Source organism: Rhinatrema bivittatum, chromosome 11 (genome assembly GCF_901001135.1).
Source record: "Rhinatrema bivittatum chromosome 11, aRhiBiv1.1, whole genome shotgun sequence".
Classification (NCBI taxonomy): domain Eukaryota; kingdom Metazoa; phylum Chordata; class Amphibia; order Gymnophiona; family Rhinatrematidae; genus Rhinatrema; species Rhinatrema bivittatum.
The window spans coordinates 6320352-6348297 of NC_042625.1; the positions used below are offsets into that span (position 1 = coordinate 6320352).

Sequence of the window (27946 nt, forward strand, 5' to 3'; positions counted from 1 at the left end):
TCGGAGTTACAGGCCTTGTCCTGTAGGGAACCCTTCTTGCGCATTTCCGATTCCGGTGTTTCTTTGCGGACGGTTCCTTCCTTCCTGTCGAAAGTGGTGTCGGCCTTCCATGTAAATCAATCGGTTGAGCTGCCCGCTTTCGCGGTCGGGGAGCCCTCTGATCCAGAAGCGAGGGAATTACGGACGCTTGACGTGCGGAGATCCCTCCTTCGCTGTCTGGAGGTCACTTATCCATTTCGGGTCACAGATCATCTGTTGGTTTTGTTCTCTGGTCCAAAGACAGGAGCTGCAGCGTCCCGCACAACGATTGTCCATTGGCTCAAGGAGGCCATTGGTTCGGCGTACTTGTTGCGGGGAAAACCACTTCCCGTGGGTCTTCGGGCTCCCTCGACTCGCTCTCAAGCTGCATCTTGGGCGGAGGCTTCTCAGGTGTCGCCTCAGGAGAATTTGCAGGGCGGCCACCTGGAAGTCGATGCATACCTTTATCCGGCATTACCGGTTGGATGTCCGGGCTACCGATTCCGGGGGTTTTGGAGAGAGGGTACTCCGAGCGGGACTCTCTGCTTCCCACCCTCGGTAATTTAGCTCTGGTACATCCCAGGTGTCCTGGACTGATCCTGGTACGTACAGGGAAAGGAAAATTAGTTTCTTACCTGATAATTTTCGTTCCTGTAGTACCACGGATCAGTCCAGGATCCCGCCCGCAGTGCTGCGCTGAAGTAACGGAGAGTCCGCTCACTGTTCTGGGTTAATCTTGTCCGCTTGTTTCGCTCTCTCGGTTGGAGAGTCCGTTTCCAGAAGGGATGTTTCTTTCCCCGTTCTATTAGCGGTTTATAGTTAGTTTTGGTTTTAGTTCTCTGGTTGTGTTTCTACTTTGACATTACGTATGACTGAGGGGCTGTGACTGGCACAGGGGCATATATGGCTCCGCCCACAAGTTTTAGTCTGTCTCCATCTACTGGTGCGGAGTCACAACCCAGGTGTCCTGGACTGATCCGTGGTACTACAGGAACGAAAATTATCAGGTAAGAAACTAATTTTCCTTTATCTCTTATTTTATTTTGAAAATTTGTAAACCGTTTTGGTCAATTACTGTTTGTGAAAGACAGTATAGAAATGTTTTTAAATAAATAAATATCGAACTTGCACCATAAAACCTGGGAGGAAAAGACTAAAGGACTTAAATATGTATACCCTAGAGGAGTGAGGAGGAATATAACAGAAAAATTCAGGCTGAAGGCATACTTTAGTGGGAAAGAAATTCTAGGATAAAGGGTGGAGTCTCAGGAATAACGTGCACACATAGTTGTGAATGCATGGAACAGTTTTCTATGGGGCCGATACAATAAATGGCGCGGGAGAGCGGGCAAGCGCCCGCTCTCCCAATGTGCGCCCAGGCCACTCTCCTGGGTGCGCGATTCAGGAAGGAAAATTATGCAAATTAGGGCCTCCTTTTTGACAGAAGGCGGCGACTGTCAGCGGGTTTGACAGCCGATGCTTAATTTTACCGGCGTCTGTTGTCGAACCCGCTGACAGCCACGGGTTCAGAAAACGGATGCCGGCAAAATTGAGAGACCGTTTTCCAACCCGCGGGCTGCGGGCAGATTTTTAATTTTTTTTTAATTTTTGGGGCCTCCGACTTAATATCGCTATGATATTAAATCGTAGGGGGTACAGAAAAGCAGTTTTTTTTGCTTTTCTGTACACTTTCCCCGTGCCGGCCGAAATTAACTTCTGCCTTTGGGCAGGCGTTAATTTCTGAAAGTAAAATGTGCGGCTTTGCATTTGCATGTTGCGGGCACTATTAGTTTCGGGGGTTTGGCCACGCGTTTTCCACAAGCTATTACCCCTTACTGTATAAGGGGTAAAAATAGCGCGTCAAACTCGCGGCCAAACGGGGGCTAAAGGTACGCTCGGCCGAGCGCACCATACTGAATCGGCCCGTATGGGAGGTGGTGCAGGCAAGTGCAGTATTATAATTCAAGAAATCTTGGGACAAGCACAAAGGACTAAAGGATAAGTGAGGGTGAAGCCAGAAATTGGGTGAGGTTCTGCAGAACTGCAGCAGAAAGAGAAATTAGGGAGACTGGTTGAGCCTTATGGTCAATTGTTTACTGTTTATAGTCTGTTTCTGTGATGCTGGGTTTTTGAACTTGTCTCCCTAGAACCCAGCAGCCTTTGACTTCCTACTGCAAAGAGTGGAAAAGACTATGCGGCATGCCATTGAGGAGGAGGAGAAACTGGCTTTGGAGGAAATCACTAACTTCCAGGAAGTAGGATATTTTTTTCCCCTCACCCTACAACCTTGTTTCCCTGTATGTACCCAGATCAATCCAGATTCCTGGGGGTGGGTTTTTTTTTTTGTATAAACATTTTTATTGGAGTCAATTTTATACTTAACAAAGATAATAAAGAAAAAACCTGTGAACACTCCTTATTTTGTTGAAGTAAATAGTTATAAGAACTCCCCCCCCCCCCACCCTCCCCTCCTCCCCCTTCACACATTGTATAACAGGTATACATTGGTTCTCATTGAAAGAAATACACCTTAGTCCACAAGTTTTGGTAAGTTCCCTTTGATTAATGTAGCTCGCCATTGCAAGAATGGATCCCAGATGAGGTGTTATCGCTTCAAGGTATTAGTTTTGCCTCCCTTCCAGCAGATGGAGACAGAGAAATTTTCACAGCCACCGGCACATAACTGGTGTAGTCCCTCAGTATTTTTCTCTGTCTCCAGCAGATGGAGGAGGTGCAAAACCTGCACTTCTGAACCTCCAAAAAAAAAATAAAATAAAGAGAAAGCAGATAGAAGTTTTGGTCTTCTAGAGGAGATTTCCCTCCTAGGAGGTTGTCAGGTCCTAGCGGGATTGTCCCTCCTGGTCATAGGGACAAATGAGCAGGAGTTGGGGTCCCTAAGTTGATCTTGGTGACCCTTTGGGGGTGAAAGCTTGTGATCCAGTTCCCTACCCTTCAGGAGCCCGGGGAAGAACCCTTTGCCACTCTTCAGATAAACCTGTTTGTTTTTCTGACTTTCCTTTTTTTACATTAAAAAAAATAAGAGAGAAAAAAGATACAGGAGGAGATCATGTGGTCTTTTCCCCGCACCGGAGGCACAGGGAAACGTTTCGGGGGATAGTTATTTTTTCTGTTTTCGCTTTCCCAGTGGTTTGCTTCCCTAGTCCATGTGGTCACCTCTGTGCTTCAGAATGATGCGGGAGCTCAGATATGCAGTTTGCAGGTTCAAATCTTTGTGCTTGTCGTGGGCCGGCTGCTATGCCCGGTGCCTCACTGCCGCTGAGGGCATATTGGGGGGGGGGGGGGCATGGCAGTGCCGGTCTGGCGAGCCGAAGGCTGCGCGGCGTGAGGCTGAGGATCTGTTGCTGCTGAGCACGGAAATGGCAGCCGTCTTGGGGACCTTCGCATCTAGAGCACAGCTCATGGCAGGGGGAGGTGATCTCCCACCTATGCTTTCCCCAGCCGATTTAAGCCCTGAGGGGGGCAGTCTGGGGGGGGGGGGGGTGTCAGATCTTCTGGACAAGATTCTTTCTCCTCTTTTTCGCTTGAATTCGTGCTGTTAATTCACAAGGCATTTTTAGTATGTGAGGCCACGGGTCAGCCCTCTTGTAAGTGCTGGGCCGCTGGTCCCCCGACGGGGAAAGATGTCCAAGCTCTCAGGGGCTCTGGGGGGCCACATGGGTTTGGCGGGTCCAGGGTCCTTCAAAGTCTGATGATGAATTGCCTCCAGTGGTTAGTGCTTTAGAAACTGATCCTGACCAACGAAACGGAGAAGGTCTTGTCCATAGAGGGTGATAATCTCAAGGTGCTTCACCTTTTTGAAAAGGAGTTGGGTCCCTTGATCCCTCATGTCCTGGTGGAGTTGGGCATAGCAGCACCCATGTAGATTTGGACCACAAGGAAGTGGGTCTGTGGGGTCCAGCCAGAGAGTGGGATATTCCAGAGACTGGCCTTAAGGTGAGCAGAACCTTGGACAAACTGTATCCGCTGCCCGAGGACACATTGGAGCTGCTTCTGGTTCTGAAGGTGGATGCCTCCATTTTTCGGCGGTTACAAAGAGGATGACCATTCCAGTTGCGGGGGCCGCTGCTCTGAAGGATGTGAAAGATGAGGCTTGAGGTGCATCTTAAAAAGATTTTTGAGGTGTCAGTGCTGTGCATTTGGACGGCTGTCAGCAGCAGTTTTATGTTTTGAGCATCTCTGCGGTGGGTGCAGCAGTTACAAAAACGTATGGATATGTCCCCCTCTGAGTCTCAGCAGGCAGAGCGCCTAGAGGCTGCAGTTGCTTATGGCGCTGACACCTTATGTGACCTCATCCGCACTTCATCCAGAATGATATCTGCAGTTTCCACCAGGAGGCTTTTTGGTTGTGTAACTGGTCTGCTGTTTCCTTGTTTGTTCAGCTTGGAGCATTGCCATTCAAGGGCAAACTTCTTTTTGGCAAGGACTTGGATCACTGATAAAGCTTTTGGGTGAGAATAAGGTTCACAAATTGCTGGAGGATAAGCCCAAGGGGGGGGGGGGGTCTAAGGGGTCCTTTCAGTCTCTCTCCCGGGTCCAGGGGCAAAGGTGCTTCAGGCAGAGCTCTGTCTATTGGACAGAGACAGGCCTTGGGGATGTCACTGTCCTGGAATCAGTCCTTTCAGGTCCGCAGACCGGCCAGGGATGACTCCAGCCAGGGGTCTGGCGGAGCCAAACCCTCCCAGTGAAGCGAGGCTGGCCCATTCATCTGTCCCAGTGATAGGAGGTTGTCTTACTCAGTTTTATGAGGAGTGGGCCAAAATCACGTTGGACTGGTGGGTTCTAAGTGTGATAGAACAAGGTTATGCTTTAGAGTTTGCTCATCTTCTGTGAAGCCTCTTTATAGTGTCTCCCTGTGCCTTGGTGGAAAAGAAGCGGATTGTGCTTCAGACTCTGGAGCATCTGCGTTGACTAGGGGCCATAGTTCCTGTACCTCTGCAGGAGCAAAGAACGGGTCGATACTCCATTTATTTTGTGGTGCCCAAATAGGACGGGGCGTTCCACCCAATTCTGGACTTAAAGAAAGTGAATCTAGCTCTTAAAGTTCCTTGTTTTTGAATGGACTTTGCGTTCCGTCATCACGGTGGTTCGAAAAGGAGAATTCTTGGCATCCCTGGATCTGATCGAGGTGTATCTGCATATCAAGATTCATCTGGACCATCAGAGATATCTCTGGTTCATGGTCCTAGGAGATCATTTTCAATTTTGCGCCCTTCCGTTTGGCTTGGAGACAGTTTCCCAGACCTTCAGCAAGGTGATGGTAGTGGTGGCAGTGGCCCTCAGGAAGGATGGTATGCTTGTGCACCAGTATCTGGATGACTGGCTGATTTAAGCAAAGTCGCAAGGCCTGTGCAGGCAAGTGGTGGAGGTAGAGATGCGCCACATGCAGTCATTGGGTTGGATAGTGAACTTATCCAAGAGCCAGTTTCTCCTCTCCCAAGTATTGGATTTTCTGAGGGACGTGTTTCGACACCCGAGTGAGGAAGGTTTTTCTCACAGAGGAAAAAGTTTTTCTCACACACCTGTATGCCCAGGGTATGGGATTACTTACAAGTTCTCTGCTCCATGGCATCTCCTTGGAACTTGTTCCCTGGGCATTTGCTCATATGCGACCACGTCAACAGGCATTGCTATCCCACTGGGACCTAGTATCAGAGCAGTTTCATCTTCCCCTACCGCTTACCGATTCAGTGAGGTCTAGTCTGTTATGGTGGCTTTCTTGCTGTCATTTGAGCCATGGAGTGGACTTGGAGGTTCCTTGGTGGATGGTGGTGACTAACGATGCCACCCTCTCCAGTTGGGGAGCAGTCTCCAATCCTAGTTTGTTCAAGGTCAGTGGTTGTTTGAGGAAGCATCGTGGTCTGCCAATCGACTTGAGATGAGAGCAGTGTGGTTAGCCCTTCAGGCATTTTTACCTCTGTTGTGCAACTGCCGGGTCAGGATTTTGTCCGACAACGGTAGCTTACACAATAGTCGAGCAGTGGTTCAGGATGCGGAGATGCTTGTGTATTGGGTAGAGCAGCAGCTATCTTTGATAGCAGCCTCCCACATTGCAGGGTCTGACAATGTGCAGGCTTATTTTCTCAGCCGGCGGCAGGTAGATCCCAGAGAATGGGAGCTATTGGAAGAAGCAATGCATCTCATTACCTGTAGATGGGGCGTTCCTCATATGGATCTAATGGCGACTCAGCGAAATGCCAGTGCTCCTCGATTCTTCAATCGCAGGAGAGAGCGAGGAGCGGAAAGGGTCAATGCTCTGGTTCTTCCTTGGCCAAGCGATATCCTGATTTATGTATTTCCACCTTGGCCTCTGGTGGGCAAGGTAGTGAGTAGAATGGAACTCCATCCAGGAAGGATAATTCTGGTGGCCCCAGAGCGGCCCTGGAAATCTTGGTTCATGGATCTGGTCAATCTAGCACTGGACGGCCTGCTGAGGCTGGGACATCTTCTGAACCTGCTACGTCACGGACCTATATTTTTAGATCAGGCAGGTCGCTTTTGTCTAGTGGCTCGCCTTTTGAAAGACGGCAGTTAAGGAAAGACGGCAGTTAAGGAAGGATGTTATTACTACTCTGTTGCAGGCTCGAAAGACTTCCACCTCTCTGGTGTATGTCAGGGTGTGGAGGATTTTTGAGTCTTGGTGTACTGATTAAAGGATTAATCTGTGGCGAGCATCGGTGGCGCAGACCCTGGCTTTTCTGCAGAAAGGGTTGACAAAAGGTATATCTTTCTACTTCCTAAGAGTGCAGGTTTCGGCTCTGGGGCTGCTTTCGAGACTGGTTTCATGGAAAGCCTCTGGCGTCACGTCTAGATGTAGTGCATTTCCTCAGAGGGATGAAGCATTTGCGGCCTTCTACTCTGTCTGTGTGTCTCTCTTGGAGTTAATTTGGTTCTCAAAGGCATGTATGCAGCGCCGTTGAGCCTCTTAAAAGTGCTACCATGAAAGATCTCACTTTGAAAGTGGTTTTCTTGGTGGCTATTTGTTCAGCCAGAAGGGTCTCTGAACTTCAAGCCTTGTCCTACAGGGAGCCTTTCTTACGGATCTCGGATTCAGGGGTCTCATTGAGGACGATTCTGTCTTTTCTACCTAAGGTGGTTTTGGCGTCCCACTTGTCAATCAGTGGAACTTCCGGCTTTTCCTTATCTGGGGCTTGGGACGCCTTATGCCAAAGACCTAAGGTTTTTGGATGTCAGATGCGCTTTGTTACCTGGAGGCTACAAACAGTTTCAGATTATTGGATCACCTTTTTGTGCTGTGGACTGGTTTCAAAGGGTCAGAAGGCTTTGAAAGCCACGATTGCACATTGGTTGAAGGAGGCCATTGGTTCACGTATATTTGTTTTAGTCCTTTTGTCCTGGAGGGGTTAAGGTCTCATTCAACCCAATCCCAGGTGGCCTCCCAGGCAGAATGTCAGCTAGTGTCCCCGCAAGAGATTTGCAGGGCAGCAACTTGGAAATCTTTGCATACCTTTGCCAGACACTATAGATTTAGGCGTTTGTGCGCCAGAAGTTGCTAGTTTGAGAGAGTGTCTTTGAGCGGGACTCTCTCAGTCCCACCCAAATTAGGGAAGCTTTGGAACATCCCAGAAGTTTGGACTGTTCTGGGTACATACAAAGAAAGGAAAATTGGTTCTTACCTGCTAATTTTCGTTCGCTGTAGTACCACAGATCAGTCCAGAGTCCCACTGAAGGGTGTGTGTACTTTTGGAGAGTCTACTTGATCTGTCTTTTCTGTTGACTTTATTGTCTGAAGAATGGCACATGTTTCTTTTTATCTGTAAAGTTTTCAAGATCATTTATGGTTATATATTTTCCACTGCTCGTTTGAGAATTGTTGATTCTAATATTTGTTAGAAGTGATTTACTGTATCAGCTTGGGTACATAGTAATACTGAGGGACTACAGGTGCTACACCAGGTTATGTGTGGTGGCTGTGAAAATTTCTCCCTCCATCTGCTGGAAGGAAGGCAAAACCCAGGAGTCTGGACTGATCTGTGATACCACAGGAACAAAAATTAGCAGGTAAGAGCCAATTTTCCTATTTCTTCCTGCATTTCACCTCTCTTTCAGCCATATGACATTTCTTTGGCCCCTTGTTCCTCAGGTGTGCGATGATATTAAGAAAAAACTGACTTCCTTGAAGGAGGTGCCGAACCGGATTGAGTGTCCCCTCATTTATCATCTAGATGTGGGAGCGATGTACCCCAACATCATCCTCACCAACCGGCTGCAGGTAATGACTAGTCTCTGATCTCTACAAAAGTGCTCATCTAAACAAGTCCTTCCAGTTTTCCCCTTCTTCCCTTACTCTTTCTCAGGGTTCTTGAATGTTTCCTTTCCCTACTCCTTCAGGATGTGTTTTAAAATTATATCTGATCCTCCTTCTCTTTCCAGCCCTCTGCCATGGTAGATGAGGCCACGTGTGCCGCCTGTGACTTTAACAAACCAGGAGCCAATTGCCAGAGGCGGATGACATGGCAGTGGAGAGGAGAATTCAGTAAGTGCTCATCCTTGGTGTAATCTTGGTGGAGGAGGGAGGAAAAGGGGAAGCAGGGCCTCTGTCAGACTTTGCTGGAGATGTGTGGCGCCAGGAAGGCAAGAGCTGGTCACTGTTCTTTCATTTCCACATTGGTTATTTCCATGTTCATCTCCTTTGTGCCACCTTTGATGTGTTTGTAATACTCTAGAGTTGTTAGCAATTTTTAGACTTTTTAAGCACTCTGAAAAGTTCTTTTTACATTGCTGTATAAAGGTTTGTCAGATGGTCAAAGTGAGAATAATACATAAGAACATAAGAAGTCATACTGGGTCAGACCAAGGGTCCATCAAGCCCAGTATACTGTCTCCAGTCCAAGTCACAAGTACCTGGCAAGTACCCAGACATTAAATATATCCCATGTTACTAATGCTGGCAAGAAGTAGTTATTATTTCCTATTGATTATTAGCAGTTTTATGGACTTCTCCTCCATGAACTTATCCAAACCCTTTTTTTTTTTTTTTTTTTTTTTAAACCCAGCTACACTAACTGCCTTAACCACATCCTTTGGCAACAATTTGCAGAGTTTAATTGTGCATTTACCCCTGACTGCAGTGGCACGCTGTGTTCTGGAGACCTTGATAGCCAGGGTACTGGCTCCCTCTTAGTCTCCAAAGTCCCCTCCTGCCAGCCGCTGTCTCTCTGAAGGGAAGTACCCCTTTCTTTTCTTTTAAATTGTTAATTTTAGTTTACAAAAAAAAAAAGAAAGAAAAGAGATTGAGTAGAGACAGAAGAATTGGTCAGCGGCTCAGTGACCGGAGTGGTCGGCAAGCAGGAGCTGTTGGGGTTGGCAGGAAGTCGGAGAGGGCCACGTTTTTGGTTATTTTCCTCAGGGGAAAACTGTGGTGTGAGGCAAGGTTTTTGTGTGTCTTGCTCTGCCTGCTGCGACTTTCCGCATGCATCTTGCGATTTCGTGGCTCAGCGGAGTGTTTACATGGTGTGACCTACTGTGGCATTGCATTGCCGATCACATGACTCATGGCAGCGAAACTGCGCATGGCGGCATGCAGGGCCTGCAAGCTTTGGTCGCCTGACTTGATTTCTGCTCCGTGTGCACTGGTTTATGCGTTGGGGGCGGAGGAATCCTCCATGGGGGGTTTAAGGGCCAGGAGGAGGGCCTCCTGATCCTCGGGAACTACAATAGTGATGCAGCGGGGGCCTCCATTTCGGCCGTGCACACGGGGTTTGCTGCCAGGGGGTTCACCCAGCTGGAACTCAGGTGATTCCCCTCCTCCACTCTCTCCAGCGGTGCAGGCTGCAGAGGAAAGCCAGGATGGGGGAGCAGACTCAGAGGTTAGTCTCCTCGTGCAGGGGACCGATGATCCGGAGGAGTTTTCTCTAGAATTTGTCCTGCTGTTACACAGAGCCTTCCTAACAAGGAGGGGTACAGGAGAGAAGAGATTCAGGGAGAAGCGGCCAGTCTCACCCAAAAGACCAAGGATGGCATCAGTGGGCCATTCTGGGGATCTGCTCAAGCACCTGGGGTTGCAACGTGCTGGTGCGGAGGGAGGACCCCAGGGACCTGGATGACTCAGATGAGATGCAGGAGGATTCTGCGTCACCGCAGAAAGCGGACCCAGATACAGATGGGGGTCAGAATCCTGATCCTGATGCGAATAAGGATGATCCGGATCTGGATGAGGGTCCCATGACCAAAGGGGATGACCCTCGGGTGGTCCATCTGTTCAAGAAGGAGGAACTGCGCTCTCTCATCCCTCAGGTGTTGGAAGAGTTGGGTTTTAAGCTGACTTAGGAAGAGTCGGATAATGAAGGAGTGACTCCAGTCCTGGGTGGGCTGAGTGGTCCTCCTAGTGTCTTTCCGTTGCCTAAGAAACTTCAGAAGCTGAACAGCTGGGAGTGGGATTTCCCGGAAGCAGGCTTGAAGGTCGGGAGGGCTATGGTGAAGCTTTATCATTTGGAGGAGCATTTGGATTGCCTAAAGACTCCTAAGATGGATGTGGTGGTTTCTGCAGTGACTAAGAAGACTGCAATCCTGGTTGCGGATTCGTCTGCTCTGAAGGATGTTCAGGACCGCAAGTTGGAGATTCAGTTGAAACACATGTTTGAGGTTTCGGCCTTAAGTCTCCGAGCCATGGTATGTGCCAGCATGATGTAGCAGGCTTCTACAGTGGCAGTAGCCCCGTTCAAGCAGTGCGTCTGGAGGCTGGAGTGGTCTATGTGGCTCATGCATTGTATGATTTGGTGCGTACGTCCACCAGGAGCATGGTCTCAGCGGTGGCTGTGCGCAGGCTTCTGTGTTTGCGTAATTGGTCTATGGATATGATGTTGAAGGTCCAGCTGTGCAATCTTCCTTTTAAAGGGAAGCTGCTATTTGGGGAGGATCTCGATCAGTTGATGAAGTTTCTAGGGGAATCTAAAAGGAACAGTTGCTGGAGGATAAGAAGAGCAGTAAGAAGGTCTTCCCACCCCAATCCCGTTTTCGGGATTCGAGGAGGTTTCATTTCAGAAAAGGGGCCTCAACCTTGGGGTCAAAACAGTCTTCAGTTCAGGAAGACAGCAGTCGTTTCGGGGTGCCCACAGATCCTCCAGAGACTTTTCCGGTCAGAGGGCTGGAGGGGGTAAGTCTTCATAATGAAGCCAGGCAAACCCACTCCTCTGTGGAAGTGGTAGGGGGCAAATTGTCCCATTTTTACAAGGAGTGGGTCAAGATCATCTCGGACCGGTGGTTTTTGGAGGTAGTAAGAGAAGGTTACACTTAGAATTTTCGCACCCAGTCAGGGAGGACTTTCTGGAGTCCCACTGCTCGTCCACGAAGCAAACAGGATGCAGTAGAGGGGACTCTGCAATGGTTGCTAAGCTTAAAAGACACAGTTCTGGTCCTGCTGAGTGAGCAAGGTTGAGGGAGGGACTCCATTTATTTTGTGGTTTCCAAGAAGGAGGGTACCTTCTCTCCCATCTTGGATTTTCAAAGAGTAAACGTAGCCTTGCTGGTGCCACATTTCTGGATGGAGACATTACGTAAGGTGATAGCAGTTCACAGAGGAGAATTCCTGGTGTCCTTGGACCTGACCGAAGCTTACCTCCATATTCCCATTCAAAAGGAGTATCAGAGGCTTCTTTGGTTTATGGTGCTGGGTCAGCACTTCAAGTTCCGAGCTTTCCCTTTTTGATTGACCATTGCTCCCTGAGCTTTCACAAAGGTGATGGTGGTAGTGGCGGCAGCCTTGAGGTGAGAGGTGATTCTGGTCCATCCATATCTGGATGATTGGCTCATTCAGGCGAAGACAGAGGAGGAGTGTGGTTGGTCCGTGCAGCGCGTGATGGACACCCTGAGTTCTCTGGTTTGGGCAATCAATGTAGCAAAATGTCGCCTGGTTCCATTCCAGTCTTTGGAGTATCTAGGAGCCCGCTTCGATACTCAGAAAGGCAGGGTGTTTCTGACGGCAGACAGGATGTTAAAATTGCAGATGATGCGTCTGAGCCTATCAGTCCCAAAAGTTTGGGATTACTTGCAGGTGCAGGGATCCAGGGCTTCAACATTGGATTTGGTTCCGTGGGCTTTTGCTCACATGGATCCGTTGAAAAAGGTGCTTTTGTCTAGGTGGAATCCATTGCTGTCTGAGTATTATCTGCCATTACCTCTTCTAGGAGAATCCAAGTCCAGTCTTTCGTGGTGGCTCTCGAGGCACATCCTGGAAAAGGGAGTTGAAATGGAGGCCCCAGACTGGGTGGTGATGACCACAGACACCAGCCTCAAGGGTGTGCCTGGGTCGTTCTGTCCAGGGGCTTTGGTCCGCAGCAGTGGTGTCCTGATCGATCAGTCATCTGGAGACTAGGGTGGTGTGCAGGGCCATGGAGGTATTCCTGGCCTCGATTGAGGAGCAGATAGTTCGAGTGTTTTCGGACAATGTAACTATGGTGGCATACATCAACTGCCAAAGAGGGATGAAGAGTTATGCTGTTGCTCGAGAGACTCAGCTATTGTGTGTGTGTGTGTGTGTGTGTGTGTGTGTGTGTGTGGGTGGAGCGTCATCTCGAGGGGATTGATCACACGTCACGGGAGTGGACAATGTGCAGGCAGATTTCCTCAGTAGTAGCAGCTAGATCCTGGGCAGTGAGAACTGTCCCTGGAAGCCTGGAATCACATCTATGCCAGGTGGGGCATTCCTCAGTTGGACCTTATGGCAATGTGCATCAATTCAAAGACTACAAGATTTTTCAACTGCAGAAGGGAGTCCAGTTCGGTAGGGCTGGATGCTCTGGTTTGCCCATGGCCAACCAGGATTGTTCTGTATGTGCTTCCTCCTCAGCCACTCATCGGTCATGTTTTGTGGCACATAGACATGCACTCAGGGATAGTGGCCGGAGTGGCCACGACGTCCATGGTTCGCGAATCTGGTGATAGGCTGGCCTCTTCAGTTGGCTTACCAGCCAGATTTGCTGCAACCAGGACCCATATTTTCGGATTGGCAGGATCACTTTTGTCTCGTGGCTTGGCTTTCGAAAGGCAACGGTTGCGACTGAATGGATATTCAGAACCAGAAATTTCCATTCTGCTCCAGGCTAGGGGACCTCCCGCCGATGTCAGTGGCATAGTGTCCATCGCTGTCCATGCTGCCGATGCTGAAATTTATAGCTCGGACTTGCCTGGGCCTGTACCAGGTTTGCTAGTTACTGTGCCTCTGGACGAAGGCCAAGCCTCTAGGTCCCCATCCCCTGATTATTACAGTGCGGATGAGGGTCCTTATGATCCCCTGAGGGGTGATACTACTGATCCCTCCTCTGAGGGCTTGGAGGGTCTCCCCTCAGAACCATCTCTTCCAGAAGAGCGGAGGAGGTCCCTGCCAGAGGACTTATCCTTCCCAGGGTTTGTGTGGGTATTGGTGAAAGCCATTCTGTTTCAGTTGTTGATGGAGGAAGATGCCAGACACATGATGCTGGAGATCCTCCAGTTTGTGGAGCCTTCTAAAGGAATTGTAGCACTCCCAGTGCACGATATCCTTACGGAGCTGCTGTTGAGGATATGGGAACACTCCCTCACAGTGCCTCCCGTTAACAGGAAGGCGGATGGGGTCTACCTTGCCCAGAAGGCTAACAGATTCGGTAAGCTGCAACATGGCTGCTGGAGCCACTGGCAAAGTCAGAGATCCTGCGGGAGAACTTTGATTCACCATGGTACTAACGCCAGACCCCCCTCACTGGCAAAAACCTGTGGCTAAGAAGCTCCCACCAAGACACCACACATGCTCTGCAAAGCTTCTGAACCCTTCCTGCCTGTATCTTTCTCAGAATACAGGCTGTGCATAGTATGGTCTTTTTGCTGCGCTCAGCTGTCAGCACCATTTTCCTCTTCACATGTGGCCCAGAGTGAAATATCTGAAAACCAGATAATCACCCAACAAAAAGCTTCTTCAGATTCCTGAAACCCCTAAATGCCACTCACTTGCTACTATGATCTGCCACCACTGAAGCAGCACAGGCCTATCATCTTCTGGTTTTTTTTTTTGTTTGGTTTTTAATCAACTTTAAATCACTGAGCAACTTGACCAGGATAAAGAATTAGACACAGCAACCACTGCACTAACTACTAAAGAGGATCTAAGAATCTGTAGGAGTAAAAGGGGAGGGGGGGGGGGAGAAAACAACCATAGAAACTCCACCAAGGTTCTCCTGGAAGCCTTCCTTATTCTGAATACTCAACAATGGGAAGAAGTACCAGTTTTCTTTTCTTAAAATATGTACCAGGTACCCACTCAACTGAAGGAGGGGAGAGCATCTTATCTTGGGAGCTTCTGCAAAATGTTCCTTTTCAGGCTACCAGGCTGCAGTCCACAGCATGGGATGCTTGCCTACCATCTGATGTAAACAGAGAACACTGGCAGGCTGATGACAGCACATCTGCACAAAAAGAGCAACATCAGTGAGCCTGTTGATCTCTGCCTCCAACTGCTGATCAGTGAGTATAACCCACTGGTCTGGACTAGTAGCATATCACCTGCCCAGATGGTATTCGTCCCAGGATTCTAAAAACTAAAAAATGAAATTTAAGACCAATTACAAGTAATTTGTAACCTGTCATTAAAATAATTTGTTGTACCTGAAGACTGGAAGGTGGCTAATGTAACCCTGATATATAAAAAGGGTTCCAGAGTTGATCCAGGAAACCATAGACCAGTGAGCCTGCCTTCAGTGCCAGGAAAAATCATGGAAACTATTATAAAAAATAAAATTGCAGAACATATAGAAAGATAGATTTACCCAAGAGAAGTCTTGCTCACAAATCCCCTACATTTTTTTGAAGGGATTAATAAACATATGGATAAAAGTGAACCCGTAGATGTGGTATATTTGGCTTTTCAAAAGGTGTTTTGACAAAGTCCCTCATGAGAGGCTTCTAGGATAGGAGGAGCCTTCCTTTTGTTGATTGCAAATTGGTTAAAAAGCAGAAACAGAGTAGGATTAAATGGTCAATTTTCACAATGGAATAAGGTAAACAGTAGAGTGCCTTAGGGATCTGTACTTGGACCAGGACTTTTTAATATATTTATAAATCTGGAAAGGAATACAATGAGCAAGGATCAAATATGCAGATGATACAAAATTATTCACAGTAATTAAATCATAAGCAGAGTTTGTTAAATTGCAGGAGGACTTTGTGAGACTGGAAAATTGGGTGTCCATATGGCCTATTTATGAAGAAATATAATGTGGACAAGTGCACGGTGATGCATATAGGTAAAAAAATAACCCATGCTGTATTTAAGTGGAATTGCTTACCTGTAACAGGTGTTCTCCAGGGACAGTAGTATGTTAGTCCTCACACATGAGTGACATCATCAGATGGAGCTCGGCATGGCAAACTTCTGTCAAGGTTTCCAGAACTTTGACTTGGCATGCCCAATACCATGCATTCATGAGGGGTCCCGCTTCAGTCTTAGAATTAGATTGAAAAATAAAAGGAAAAACCCAATTCTGCGGGGTGGCGGGCGGGTTTTGTGAGGACTAGCATCCTGCTGTCCTTTGAAAACACCTGTTACAGGTAAGCAACTCTGCTTTCTCTAAGGACAAGCAGGATGGTAGTCCTCACACATGGGTGAATCCCTAGCTACAGGCTGCTTTCCAAAACAAAAAGGGACCAACAGACACCAACTAGATGCCAATGGGCACAAGAAAAACAGTGCTGTTAACAGAGGGGGAGACTGCCTGAACCCAAACAATGGGCCCTAGGCAGGGAGAGCTGGGTTCTACACCTCAGATTCCGAAGGACAGACTGGCCGAACCTACTGACACGTCGGCCATCCCTATCCAGACAATAGTGAACAAGGCAGGAAGGCTCTTGCCTGAGCCATGTCTAGCAGGGCTCCGATAAAGTCCACTTGAGGTGACTGACTGAGATGGGCCTTTGGGTAGTTGATGATGAACCCTAGTGACTCCAACACCCGGATGGTCAAGCACATGGACCGAATGGCCCCTGCCTAAGATGTGCTCTTGACCAGCCAATCATCCAGCTAGGGGGAAGACATGCACTCCCAGCCTGAGGAGGTGTGCCGCCACTACAGCTAGGCATTTTGTGAAGACACATGGGGCTGATACTAATCCAAATAGCAACACTCTGTACTGGAAGGGCTGTTTCCTCACCATGAATTGGAGACACTTTCTGTGACCTTTAGATCAAGGAAGCATAGTCAGTCCCTGCTTTGCAGAATGGGGATCGAGATGCCCAGGAAAATTATCTTGAACTTTTTATTTATTTATCTATTTTTAGAAACTTGTTCAAGCCTCTTAGGTCTAGGATGGGATGGAGTCCTCCTGTTCCCTTTGGAATCAGGAAATCCCTGGAGTAGAATCCCCTCCCCCTCTGTCTTATTGGAACAGGCTCGACTGCCCTGGCTGTTAAGAAGGCAGAGCAGTCTGCAAACAGTACTTCCTGATGTGCTACCGGCCCCCAAAACGGGCAATTTGGCAGGACACTCAGTAGGTTTAATTGGTACCCCAACAGATGATGGACAGAACCCACTGGTCTGAGGTGAAACTGCACCACCGATCCGAGACTAACCACAGCCTGCCCCCTACTCCATCGTCTTGGGTACAGGCAACCGTCTTATGCTTATTCCCTGTACGTACCTGGATCAGTCCAGACTCCTGGGTTTTGCCTCCCTTCCAGCAGATGGAGACAGAGAAAAATTTCAAGCGCAACCCCTCTTAACCTGGTGTGCCACCTGCACTGCCTCAGTATTTCTCTGTCTCCAACAGATGGAGGTGATGCAAACCTGCGGTCTGATCCCATCTTAGGGGATTAAAAAAAAGAAAATATGGTTCCTCCCAGGGGGTTGGCAGGTCCTGGTGGGACCATCCCCCCTGGTGGCAGGCATAGTAAGAGCAGGGTTGGTGACCCAGAGTGCTCCCCTTTTATATGGGGCGCTGAGGGTGATTACCGGTGGTCCGGTCCCTACCCCTATTGTTTGGAGCCGGAAAAGCCTTGCCCTTGCTGGTGGTAAAAAACAAAAGAAATCTATGTCAACAGAAGGGAAGCACTGCACGGCGGTGGTCCAGTGTCTGCATGCATGCCGGGTAAGGGTGTGTGATCGTGACCGCGGTCTTGGCTCCTGGGTCTAACTTTCTTCTTTGTTGGCGCCTCAGTGTGCTCCCGTTCCCGTCGGCTATGCTTGGCTTCCGGGGAGCCATTTGCTAGGCTCTCCCGCGTGGGTCTCTGTGCACGTTACTTCCCCGGAGGGGAGGGTGCTTCGGGAGCGGCAGAAACGTAGTGGGAAAATCCTGGGGGGGGGGGGGGGGGGTGAAGGCCTGCTTTTGAGGCTGAGGCTGTTCCGTTCCCGCTCAGTGCGGGAACGGCAGCCATGTTTAAAGTGTTCTCTGCCGCTAAGGAAAGGTCAGCAGGGGGCAAGGACTTGCTGCCCAACCTATCTCCAGCTGGCTTGAGCCCTGAGGAGCCTCAGGACTCCTTTCAGGAGCTATCAGATGATGACCCCGATCCCCTGGAGGAGATTTGAGGGGCCCGACCGGATTTTCAGCTGACACTGTGCTTTTAATGCACAAAGCTTATTTGGCCAGCCAATCTCACCCGGGCAGCGTTCCTAGGCAGAGAACAGTTGAAGGTCCGCCCAGGAAGGGTCCCCAAGCGGCTGGACCCACAGGGGACCGTCAGGATTCGAAAGGTTAGAGGTCCTTCTCCTCGGGGCGACCTCAGTGATACTATCTCTAGGAACGTTAGCCTTGCTTGGCCACTGGGGCATGACTCAGCCTCAGCTCCCCCCTCCTCTTGGCGGGGTTGACCTGGAAGAGGAACCGGAAAAGGCTTGCCCTTTGGATGGAGAAGATCCCAAGGTTGTGCGCTTATTTCAGAGGAACTAGACCCTCTGATCCCACATGTCCTGGTGGGGCTGGACATCATGCTTCCCCAGGATGATCCGAGCTTGGACAGGGTGGACCCTCAAATGGCAGGCTTACGAAGTCTGGCCAAGACCTTCTCTTTTCTCCATATGGTTCTACAGCTGCTGCTCCGGTAGTGGAATACTCCGGAGACGGGCTTGCGAGTAGACAGGGCTATAGACAAGCTCTATCCCTTGCTGGAGGAGACACTGGGGCTTTTTTTTTTTTTTAATCTATGAATTTTTCATCAATTTACATTCCAAGAAAACATCTTGAGCTCCAATACATATATCAGACAGAAATAACTAATAGTACAATACTATGTAACTTTTCAGAGGAATTACTCATTTATCAAGATATATGTTAAAGTCCACTATGGGAGGATCCATTAATAACCTCAGTGGAATAAATTTATACATTTCCATAAAGAAAAGCTAGCTCAGAGAACAACTTTTATACATATTCATTGCAGTTTAATATTGTTAATGTGTTTATTCTGCTTTTAGACAGGTGAGGGTGAAGCAGGAACAAGAAAGATAACTGAGAGGGTTGGTTTAAAAAAAAAAAAAAATGAGGCCCCTAACATCTTGACCACACATTTACAGGGGAACTTAAGCAGGAAAAAAAACCTCAAGTTCTACAACTTGGGATTTCATTATAAGAAATTGACTCCTTCTCGCCTGTGTAGGCCTAGCCAAGTCTGGAAATATTTGTACTTGATTATTTAGAAAGGGCTTCCTCCGATATTTAATGTACAGTTTCAAAACCCATTCCCTGTCCGATTCAAGAAGAAATACAAGTGTTGCTGGTGTAGCCAAGTTTACTTCCGATATCTCTAATATAGCCGAGATATCCAATTTTGAAAAGATTCTGTTGGAGCTAAGGCATCCATACCATCTTTATCCAAAGGCCTCTTCTTAAAGGGCGGAATGTAATGTATCCTTGAGACTAAAGGGAGAATTTGTTCCTTGAATTTCAGAATTTCCATTAGGTATCTATTCCACACATCTTTCGGAAGAACATGTGGTAATTTAGGAAAGTTAATGTATCGCAGATTCCTTCCTTTAATCTGGTTCTCCATATTTTCAAGGTAGAATTGAAGAGATTGATTTTCTTTAATTAAAGTATTCTGTAAGACTGCGGTACTTTCAGATCTTGTAATACAACTTTCCAACATTTTTTTTTTTATTTTCACAACTTTTTCTCCAATTTTGTTATGCCGGACTCCACACACTTAACATTCTCAATGATAGGTCTAATTTGAGCCATAATATTTATATTCACAGTCTGTATGGCCTCCCATATAGTCTCCAGACTGAACATAACTGGCCTTACCAGATCCACTGGGTGAAATTGTAAAGGTTCCGCCGTCTCTCCTCGATCCTGTTGAGTTGCAGTCTTGCTAGCAACCTCCCCTGTTTCCACAATGTTCTTCCTTAATGCAGTAGCATCCTCCTGCAGTCCCCTAGGCTCAACGGTCGAAGATTTGCTGTCCACTTCCTGCTGCGGCTCCCGATCTCACTCTAGGGACAGCTCTTTCGCCTCCACTGGGTTTCCAGGGGCAGACCACTTGTCTGGGGACAGATGTCAGAAGCTCAAGGAAGTGGTCAGGCTCCACTGCCCCCGATTCACCTCCAGCGAGCCAACTCCCGGGGCTGAGATTAAAGTTCCTCTTCAGACATGAGTGTCCATCGGGCCGATAGGAGGGTTTGAAGAGAGCGCGGCTGAGCCTTCCCGCTCTCTTGCCCTCAGTTTTTGAGCGGAATGTGGCATTGCAAGGTAAATTTCGATAGAGGGAAAAGAAAGACGCTACTAGCTCTGTGTTAGTACGCCATCTTGGATCCACACCCCTGCATAAATCTCAACACTGGGGCTTTTGAAGGTGCCCAAGGTGGACGCTTCGGTGTCAACGGTCATGGAGAGAACCATTGTTCTGGCCACGGGGCGGCAGCCCTTAAAGACCTACATGATAGACAGCTCGAGGTACATCTCAAGAGGATTTTTGAGGTATTGCCTCTTGGCATTCGCGCTGCAGTCTGTAGCAGCTTCATGGGTGCCGCAGTTGCTGTGCACCAAGGATCTCCCTCCTCAGGAGTCGACACAGGCTGAGCACTTGGAATTGGCGGTGGCCTATGGGGCAGCCGCCCTATATGATCTCTTTTGTACTCCTCCAGAAATATGGTGACCGCGGTCTCGGCCAGGCGGCTTCTTTGGTTGCGTAATTGGTTGGTGGATATCTCATCCAAAGCTTCAGCTTAGTGTGCTTCCCTTTAAAGGCAAGTTTCTCTTTGTAGAAGACTTGGAGCAGCTGATCAAGTTTTTTGGGTGACAAAGTGCACAAGCTGCCGGAGGATAAGCCTAAGGGGACTGGAGGTTTTCTCCCCACCTGCTCTCATTTTTGGGGGCAACGGTGATTCCGTCAGAGTAGGGTTCTGGGAACAGGCCCGAGACAGTCCTCAGGGAGGTTCCAATCCTGGTCTCAGTCCTTTCGAGGGTGTAGAGCAAGCCATGATGGGGACAGTCAGGGGTCCCTCGGGCCCAAATCCTCTCAATGAGATATGGCCGACCAGTTCCTCCATCCCAGTGATTGGTGGACGCCTGTCCCTTTTTTTTTTTTTTTTTTGACGAGGAATGGGTCAAGCTAACCTCTGACCAGTGGGTTCTAAATGTCATAGAACATGGCTAAGCTTTAGAATTTGCTCGACCTCTGAAACCTGTTTATGCTCTCTCCCTGCAGCTTCCCATAGAGGAAACAAATTGTTCGTCAAACCATCCAGAGATTACAGAGCCTGGGGGCTATTGTTCCTGTTCCCTAGGAAGAGTGGGGAACCGGCCATTATTCCTTTTACTTCGTACTACCGAAGAAGGAAAGCTCTCGCCATCTGATTCTGGACCCGAAGAAGGTGAACAAGGCCCTCACAGGTCCGTGTTTTCGGATGGAGGCCCTGCACTCAGTCATTGTGTCTGTACGCAGGGGGGAGTTTTCTGGCTTCTCTGGATCTGATGGAAGCGAATCTGCACATCGGAATCCACAAAGATCATCAGAGGTTTCTCTGCTTCATGATCCTTGGAATGCAATTCCAGTTCTGTGCCCTCCCCTTTGGTCTGGATACAGCCCCGCACCCTTTCACCAAGGTGAATGGTGGTAGTGGCAGCAGCCCTCCGAAGGGAGGGACTGCTGGTTCCACCCATATCTGGATGACTGGCTCATCAGAGGAGCTCTGCAAACAAGCCGTGGACAAGGCCTTTTACCGTTCGAAGTCCCTTGGTTGGGTCATCAACCAGTCCAAGAGTCATATTTATTCTTCTCAGGTTCTGGACTTCTTAGGAGCACACGTCGATATCCAAGTGGGCAGAGTCTTCCTAATGGAGGAACGAATCACCAATTTACAGACTTGAGTTCAACACCTTTTGGCAGCTTCATTCCCCAGAGTTTGGGACTATTTGCAGGTCCTGGGCTCCATGGCGTCTACTCTGGATTTGGTCCCATGGGCGTTTGCTCATATGAGGCCCTTACAGAAAGCATTGCTATCCCATTGAGATCCGATGTCTGAGGAGTTCCAGATGGCCGTACTGCTCACGGAGTCCGCTAAGTCCAGTGTTGGCTGGTGGCTTCTCCGAAAATACTTGAGGCGTGGGGTGGACCACTTTAGGGTGCTTGGGTGCATCCCATGCATCTGCACTGATCTGGGGAATGAGAAAGGGAAAATTGGTTCTTATTTGCTAATTTTCTTTCCTGACGTCCTACAGATCAATTCAGAGAGCCCTGCCCAGGCTTGTATTCTATTGCTTTATTCCAGTTTGTACATAGATCAGAAGTCATTTTCTTCCATGGGTTGGAGGTTTCTCAGTTTCTACACTTGTTCTGCTCTCCCTCTGTGGGGGCTTCCCTTTCCCCTGCTCGTTTGTGGGTAGTTTTAGTGGTTATGGTTCTCATGTTATCTTGGCTTGGTGGCACACTGGCTGTTAGAGAAGAAAAGCTTTTACTGTATTTCTCCATTTGCTAATAGGGGAGAAAAATCCATTCATCTGGACTGATCTGTGGGACTCCAGGAACAAAAATTAGCAGGTAAGAATCATTTTTCTTTTTCCTGTCTCCTCTCTGCAGTGCCTGCAAGCCGCAGCGAGTACCACCGCATACAGCAGCAGTTGGAGTCTGAGAAATTCCCACCCCTCTTCCCAGATAGACCACCACGTGCGTTTCATGAGTTGTCTCGTGAGGAGCAGGCCAAGTATGAGAAAAAGCGGCTGGCAGGTGAGTACCTCAGATACCATCAGGGCAGCCCAGGGTTTATAAAGCTTCTCATCATAAGTAGCTTCCATTATGTGGTATTTGTGAAAAGCGTATTGTGTTCATGTCCTGTAATGGTGTGGAGCTCTCAGTGTATGCTGGTGCTGCTGTGGTCCCACCTTTATCTGTATTGGTAAAGACTGATCAATAGATACATATGAGACTGGGACTCCACACCCTTATTGGTAATAGAATAGACTGGTCCTTAAGTAAAAATGTTCATTCTGTTGGGTTCCTCCGATGATGATTTTCTGGACTCATCAATGTTGAGAAACTATTTGCGTTTACAAAGCCTTGAAAACGAAATAGTGTTCTGGTTTCACTTGGACCAACGGGATTTGAGGGTGGCTCTTCGTTTCCCGATCTGTAAGGAATGGAGTGATTGCTGATACCCTCTGGCTGCCTCTTCGGTCTTCTCAGATTATTGCCGGAAAGCTTATAAGAAAATCCATGTCACCCGCCTGGAGAATCGTGTGACCACCATCTGCCAGCGAGAAAACTCTTTCTACGTTGATACAGTGCGTGCATTTCGAGACCGTCGCTATGAGTTCAAGGGGCTGCACAAGGTACAAATGAGAGATTGAATTTGTTTTAACTCTGCCCTGAGACTGGGGGAACTCTGTCAGTTTCATTCAGGAATTTTACAGACTCTGCTGAACACCAAAGACTGGTGTTCAGTAAGGTCCTTGGGATCTCAACAACCATTGTCCTGCCTGTCCACAGTGCTGTCACAGCAAGTTGCTCAAAGCTTGCATTCAGTGTATTATTTTGATGTTTTAGACTGTCCCTACTCTGAAGAGCTTACTGTCCAAGTGAGAATCTGAGGCAGTGGTAGATGGTGACCTACTCAAGGTTGCAGCTAGTGTTTGCGACAAAAGCAGGAACTGAATTCTGGTCTGCTGATTTCCCCCCCCCATTTCTCAGGTGTGGAAGAAGAAGCTCTCTGTGGCTCTGGAGAGTGGAGATGCAGCAGAAGTGAAGCGCTGTAAGAACATGGAGATCTTATATGATTCTCTGCAGCTGGCGCACAAGTGCATCCTGAATTCCTTCTACGGCTACGTCATGCGCAAGGGGTAAGTGAAACTCAGGCCCCTGCTCTTGTCACTTTGCTCTTGCCAGTATTCCAGAGCAAGATAGTTGCTCTGGAATACTGAGATCCAAACGTTATCTTGCAGTTCCAGAGAAGATTTTTGTTTGTTACTGGTTTCTGTTTGAATTCTAGACCTAAGAATTGTGTTGATTCAGCAGATGGAAACCACAGAAAGAGCTGTTTCATGCTTATTCTCTCTGTTCTCTAATTCTATCCCAGATTGATCTGACTCCCTCCCTTTGCACCCTAGTTCCTTCCCACAAGGGCCCCTGCTTCTTGAGAACATTGGTCCTTATTTCTCGGAGTGTGAATCAACGAGTACTTTGCATATGATTTGTGTTTATTTTGCCCCAGAGCCCGCTGGTATTCCATGGAAATGGCTGGAATTGTGTGCTACACTGGAGCCAATATAATCACGCAGGCCAGAGAGCTGATAGAGCAAATTGGGTGAGTGTTATGAGGAATCTTGGATTGGGCCTAATGTTCATCGTGTTCATGGGTGAAAGCTGATATTTGCTATTTTCATATTCCTCTAAGTTCAGTCAGGTCAGTCTATTGCAAATGGGTTATACACGCCTACCAGCAGATAGAGTGACTGCGTGCCCTCAATGTGCCAAAATGATGGCTAAAGGCAGACGGGCCCATCTGGAAAAGATGGAAAGCCTTTTCAAAATTCAGCTTCTTCTATCGACTTCAACATCGACGCAGTCGTCACCAGCAGGAGTGGCTAAAAATGTGGTAATTAAGACCAAGCTGCTTCTTGAAGGAAGTGGTGACCACCCGTTCCTGATGCCATAAACGTCATTGATAAAATCGACTTTGGTGCTGGAAAAGAAAGGTACCGAACACCGACAGAAGCATCGGCACCGACATTGACTAACTTCCACGCCCGATGTTGGCTTGATTCCCGGGGCGGCTTCGATGGCCATCAAGCCGCCATCGAAGAGGCCAACAGGTGTCCCTGGAAATAGACTCCCTAATGGCATGGGTGGAAGCAAACCTACAAGGGATCTCGGCTGCCCACATCGCGGGAAAAGACAATGTTGCTGCGGATTACCTCAGCAGGGAAAGTCTAGACCCAGAGGAGTGGAGACTGTCAACCTTAGCCTTCCAGTTAATAATAGACCACTGGGGAACTCCAGCCATGGATCTTCTGGCAACCTGGTCCAACGCCGAAGTCCCCAAGTTCTTCAGCCGCAGACAAGAACCACAATCCCAGGGAATCGATGCCCTGGTCCAGACCTGGCCACAGGAAGACCTGCTGTACACCTTTCCTCCATGGCCACTACTGGGCGGGATCATTCGCAAGATAGAACACCACAGGGGGGCTAGTACTTCTAGTGGCTCCTGACTGACCAAGAAGGCCATGGTACGCAGACATGTGAAGACTTCTGGAGGGGAACCCTCTGTGTCTACCTCCACACAGGGACCTGCTCCAGCAAGGACCGATCCTCCATGAAGACCCAACTCTATTCTTGCTTACGGTCTGGCCATTGAGAGGACTCGCCTGAAGAAGAGCAGATACTCGGGGGCAGTGATTGACACCTTGCTCCGAGCATGCAAGTTTTCCACATCTTTAACCTACATTCGAATATGGAGAATATTCGAAGCCTGGTGTGAAGACCGTGGCATCCTTCCATGGACAGTCAAAATTCCCATAATCCTGGAATTTCTGCAGGACGGCTTGAAGAAGGGGTTGTGTCTGAACTCCATCAAGGTTCAACTGGCTGCACTGGCCTGCTTCAGAGCCAAAGTGGATGGCATCAGTCTATCCTACCATCCAGACGTCTCCCCCTTCCTGAGAGAGGGGTCAAGCAAATCCGACCACCTCTAAAGTGGCCGGTACCCCTATGGAATATCAATCTAGTACTCGACTTCCTAGTGGGAGCTTCTTTTAGACCTTCACATGGTCTGTCCCTATGGCTCCTGACCTTGAAGACTGCATTCCTAGTGGCAATATGTTCAGCCTGTCGCATCTCCGAACTTTAAGCACTATCCTGTCGGGAACCGTTCCTCAGATTCACACCGGGATCCATACAGCTACGTTCTGTCCCCTCCTTCCTTCCAAAGGTGGTTTCTCATTTCCACCTAAACCAAACCATCTCGCTGCCATCTCCAGACGAGCATAAGGACTCGGAAGACTCACACTTCCTTCGCCATCTTTACGTCGCAAGACTCCTAGTCCGATACCTGGAAAGATCGGAATCCATACGAAAGATGGACCACCTATTTGTCCTTCACAGCAGGAAGAAACAAGGTGAAATGGCCTCGTGGGCAACCATAGCCCGCTGGATCAAAGATGTAATCAAGGTGGCCTATGTAGAGGCAGGCAAGCCTCCATCTCTACAAGTCAAGGCCCATTCCACCAGAGCCCAGGCAGTGTCCTGGGCAGAAACCAGTTACCCGCCGAGATCTGTCGGGTGGCGACATGGTCCTCCATTCACACCTTCTCGATGTTCTACCGCCTGGATGTTCAGGCCCGGGAGGACACAGCATTTGCAAGGGCAGTACTAAGTGGGCCATGGGCAGCCTCCCGCCCGGTTTGGGAGTAGCTTTTGTACATCTCATTGGTCCTGAGTCCATCTGCTACATGCTAGGAAATGGAGAAATTACTTACCTGATGATTTCTTTTTCCTTAGTGTAGACAGATGGACTCAGTATCCCGCCCATGGCTGCCTCAGAATACGGAAACCTCGGGTGACAATCCCCGAGAGCAAGACAAGCACTAGTAAGCCACGCTTCACCCCTAGTTAGGACACCCATAGTTACCGGGTGTCGGCATTTCTCGGTTGAGTGCAATGGCGGTCTCCAGCTAAAATTCACGTCAACCAGTTCCAAGTTAATCAAGTTATTCAAACACACATATATCCACAATTGCTTTTCGAGGAGAATACTAAAGAGCAGAGCTTCCTGCAGGGGAATATGCAGTGCTGACGTCAGATTGAAATCTGAGTCTGTCTCCAACTGCTATCAGGAGCACATTATACCCATTGGTCCTGAGTCCATCTGTCTACACTAAGGAAAACGAAATTATCAGGTAAGTAATTTCTCCACTTCATTCAAGAGTCCTTCTCTTGTTTTCATCTCTAGACTTTTTCCTGTATCCAGGAGGTTCTAGACCTACTGTTGTCAGGGTTTACTAGTCCGAAACCCTACTTGTAATGTTTTCCATGATGTGGAATGTTTCTTGCTGGTATTCATATCGCTGCCCTGCCTTAGGTGCCTCTGCTATGCATTGGGGGGCGGATTTTAAGAGCCCTGCTCGCGTAAATCCGCCCGGATTTACGCGAGCAGGGCCCTGCGCGCCGGTGCGCCTATGTTCAATAGGCCTACCGGCGCGTGCAGAGCCCCGGGACTCGCGTAAGTCCCGGGGTTTTCCGAGGGGGGCGTGTCGGGGTGGGGCCGAGCGGTGCGCCGTTTTCGGGGCAGGACGCGGCGTTTCAGGGGCGGGCCCGGGGGCGTGATTTCGGCCCGGGGCGGTCCAGGGGCGTGGCCGCGCCCTCCGGAACCGCCCCCGGGTTGTGTCTAGGCACGCCAGCCGCCCGCTGGCGCGCGGGGATTTACTTCTCCCTCTGGGAGGCGTAAATCCCCCAACAAAGGTAGGGGGGGGTTTAGACAGGGCCGGGGGGGTGGGTTAGGTAGAGGAAGGGAGGGGAAGGTGAGGGGAGGGCGTTAGCGAATTCCCTCCGAGGCCGCTCCGATTTCGGAGCGGCCTTGGAGGGAACGGCGGCAGGCTGCGCGGCTCGGCGCGCGCCGGCTACACGGAATAGGCAGCCTTGCGCGCGCCGATCCAGGATTTTAGCGGATACGCGCATATCTACTAAAATCCCGCATACTTTTGTTGGCGCCTGGAGCGCCAACAAAAGTACACGAATGCGCTGTTTTTGAAAATCTACCCCTGGGGTTTTATCTCAGTCTTTTCTATGGTTTTCTCTTTGTAGAACCCAACTCTTTTTTTCCTGCCTAGACCCCTATGTGGATTGGCTGCCTCACAGACAAAAGGGAGAAAGGGGGTGCTTTCAGCACTTTGCGGTTTTCCTCTCTGGCCTGTTCAGACAGCCTATAGCTTGGGAATCACCCATATGCGAGGACTACCATCCTGCTTGTCCTCGGAAAAAGCAGAGTTGCTTAACTGAAACAGGTGTTCTCTGAATACAGAAGGATGTTAGTTCTCATGAAACTCGCCCACCTCCCCTGGGAGTTGGTTTTTCCGTGTATTAGCTATATCATGGACTGAGGGACCGTGCCTAGGGGGCAGGGTGATGTCTACAGCTGCATATGCTCACTAGGTCATGTTTGAAAGCTCTAGATTCTTTGAAATCAAAGTTCCATGCCGGGCTCCATCCGATGATGTCAACCATGTGAGAGGACGAAAATCCTGTTGCCCTCAGAGAACACCTGTACAGGTAAGCAACTCTAGCCAAATATATTTGAGAATCCAAGAGTATTCCGGGGGAGGCAGTTGAAAGACTGCATTCTACATGTGTACGTGGTCATCCCTGCATACCTTTTACCAGACACTATTGTCTGGATGTCCGCGTTAAGAAGGAAACCGCCTTTGCTTTGGTGGTGTTGCATGGGGCTCGAGCAGCTTTCCACCGACAGAGCAAGTAGATTTGGTACATCCCATGTGTAATGGACTAG

The 27946-nt window shown here is 48.9% G+C and overlaps 1 protein-coding gene across 4 annotated transcripts in view; it reads left to right on the forward strand.

Moving 5' to 3' along the window:
- The window catches only part of POLE (DNA polymerase epsilon, catalytic subunit), a 379412-nt gene that overhangs the window by 152043 nt on the left and 199423 nt on the right, over nucleotides 1-27946 (forward strand). For all 4 annotated transcript variants that reach the window (XM_029570995.1, XM_029570997.1, XM_029570993.1 and 1 more), the window contains exons 16-22: nucleotides 2166-2273; nucleotides 8141-8269; nucleotides 8431-8533; nucleotides 22030-22176; nucleotides 22633-22778; nucleotides 23137-23285; nucleotides 23657-23749. In XM_029570995.1, the coding sequence (XP_029426855.1) occupies nucleotides 2166-2273; nucleotides 8141-8269; nucleotides 8431-8533; nucleotides 22030-22176; nucleotides 22633-22778; nucleotides 23137-23285; nucleotides 23657-23749 (875 nt within the window). The remainder of the gene's footprint in view (nucleotides 1-2165; nucleotides 2274-8140; nucleotides 8270-8430; nucleotides 8534-22029; nucleotides 22177-22632; nucleotides 22779-23136; nucleotides 23286-23656; nucleotides 23750-27946) is intronic.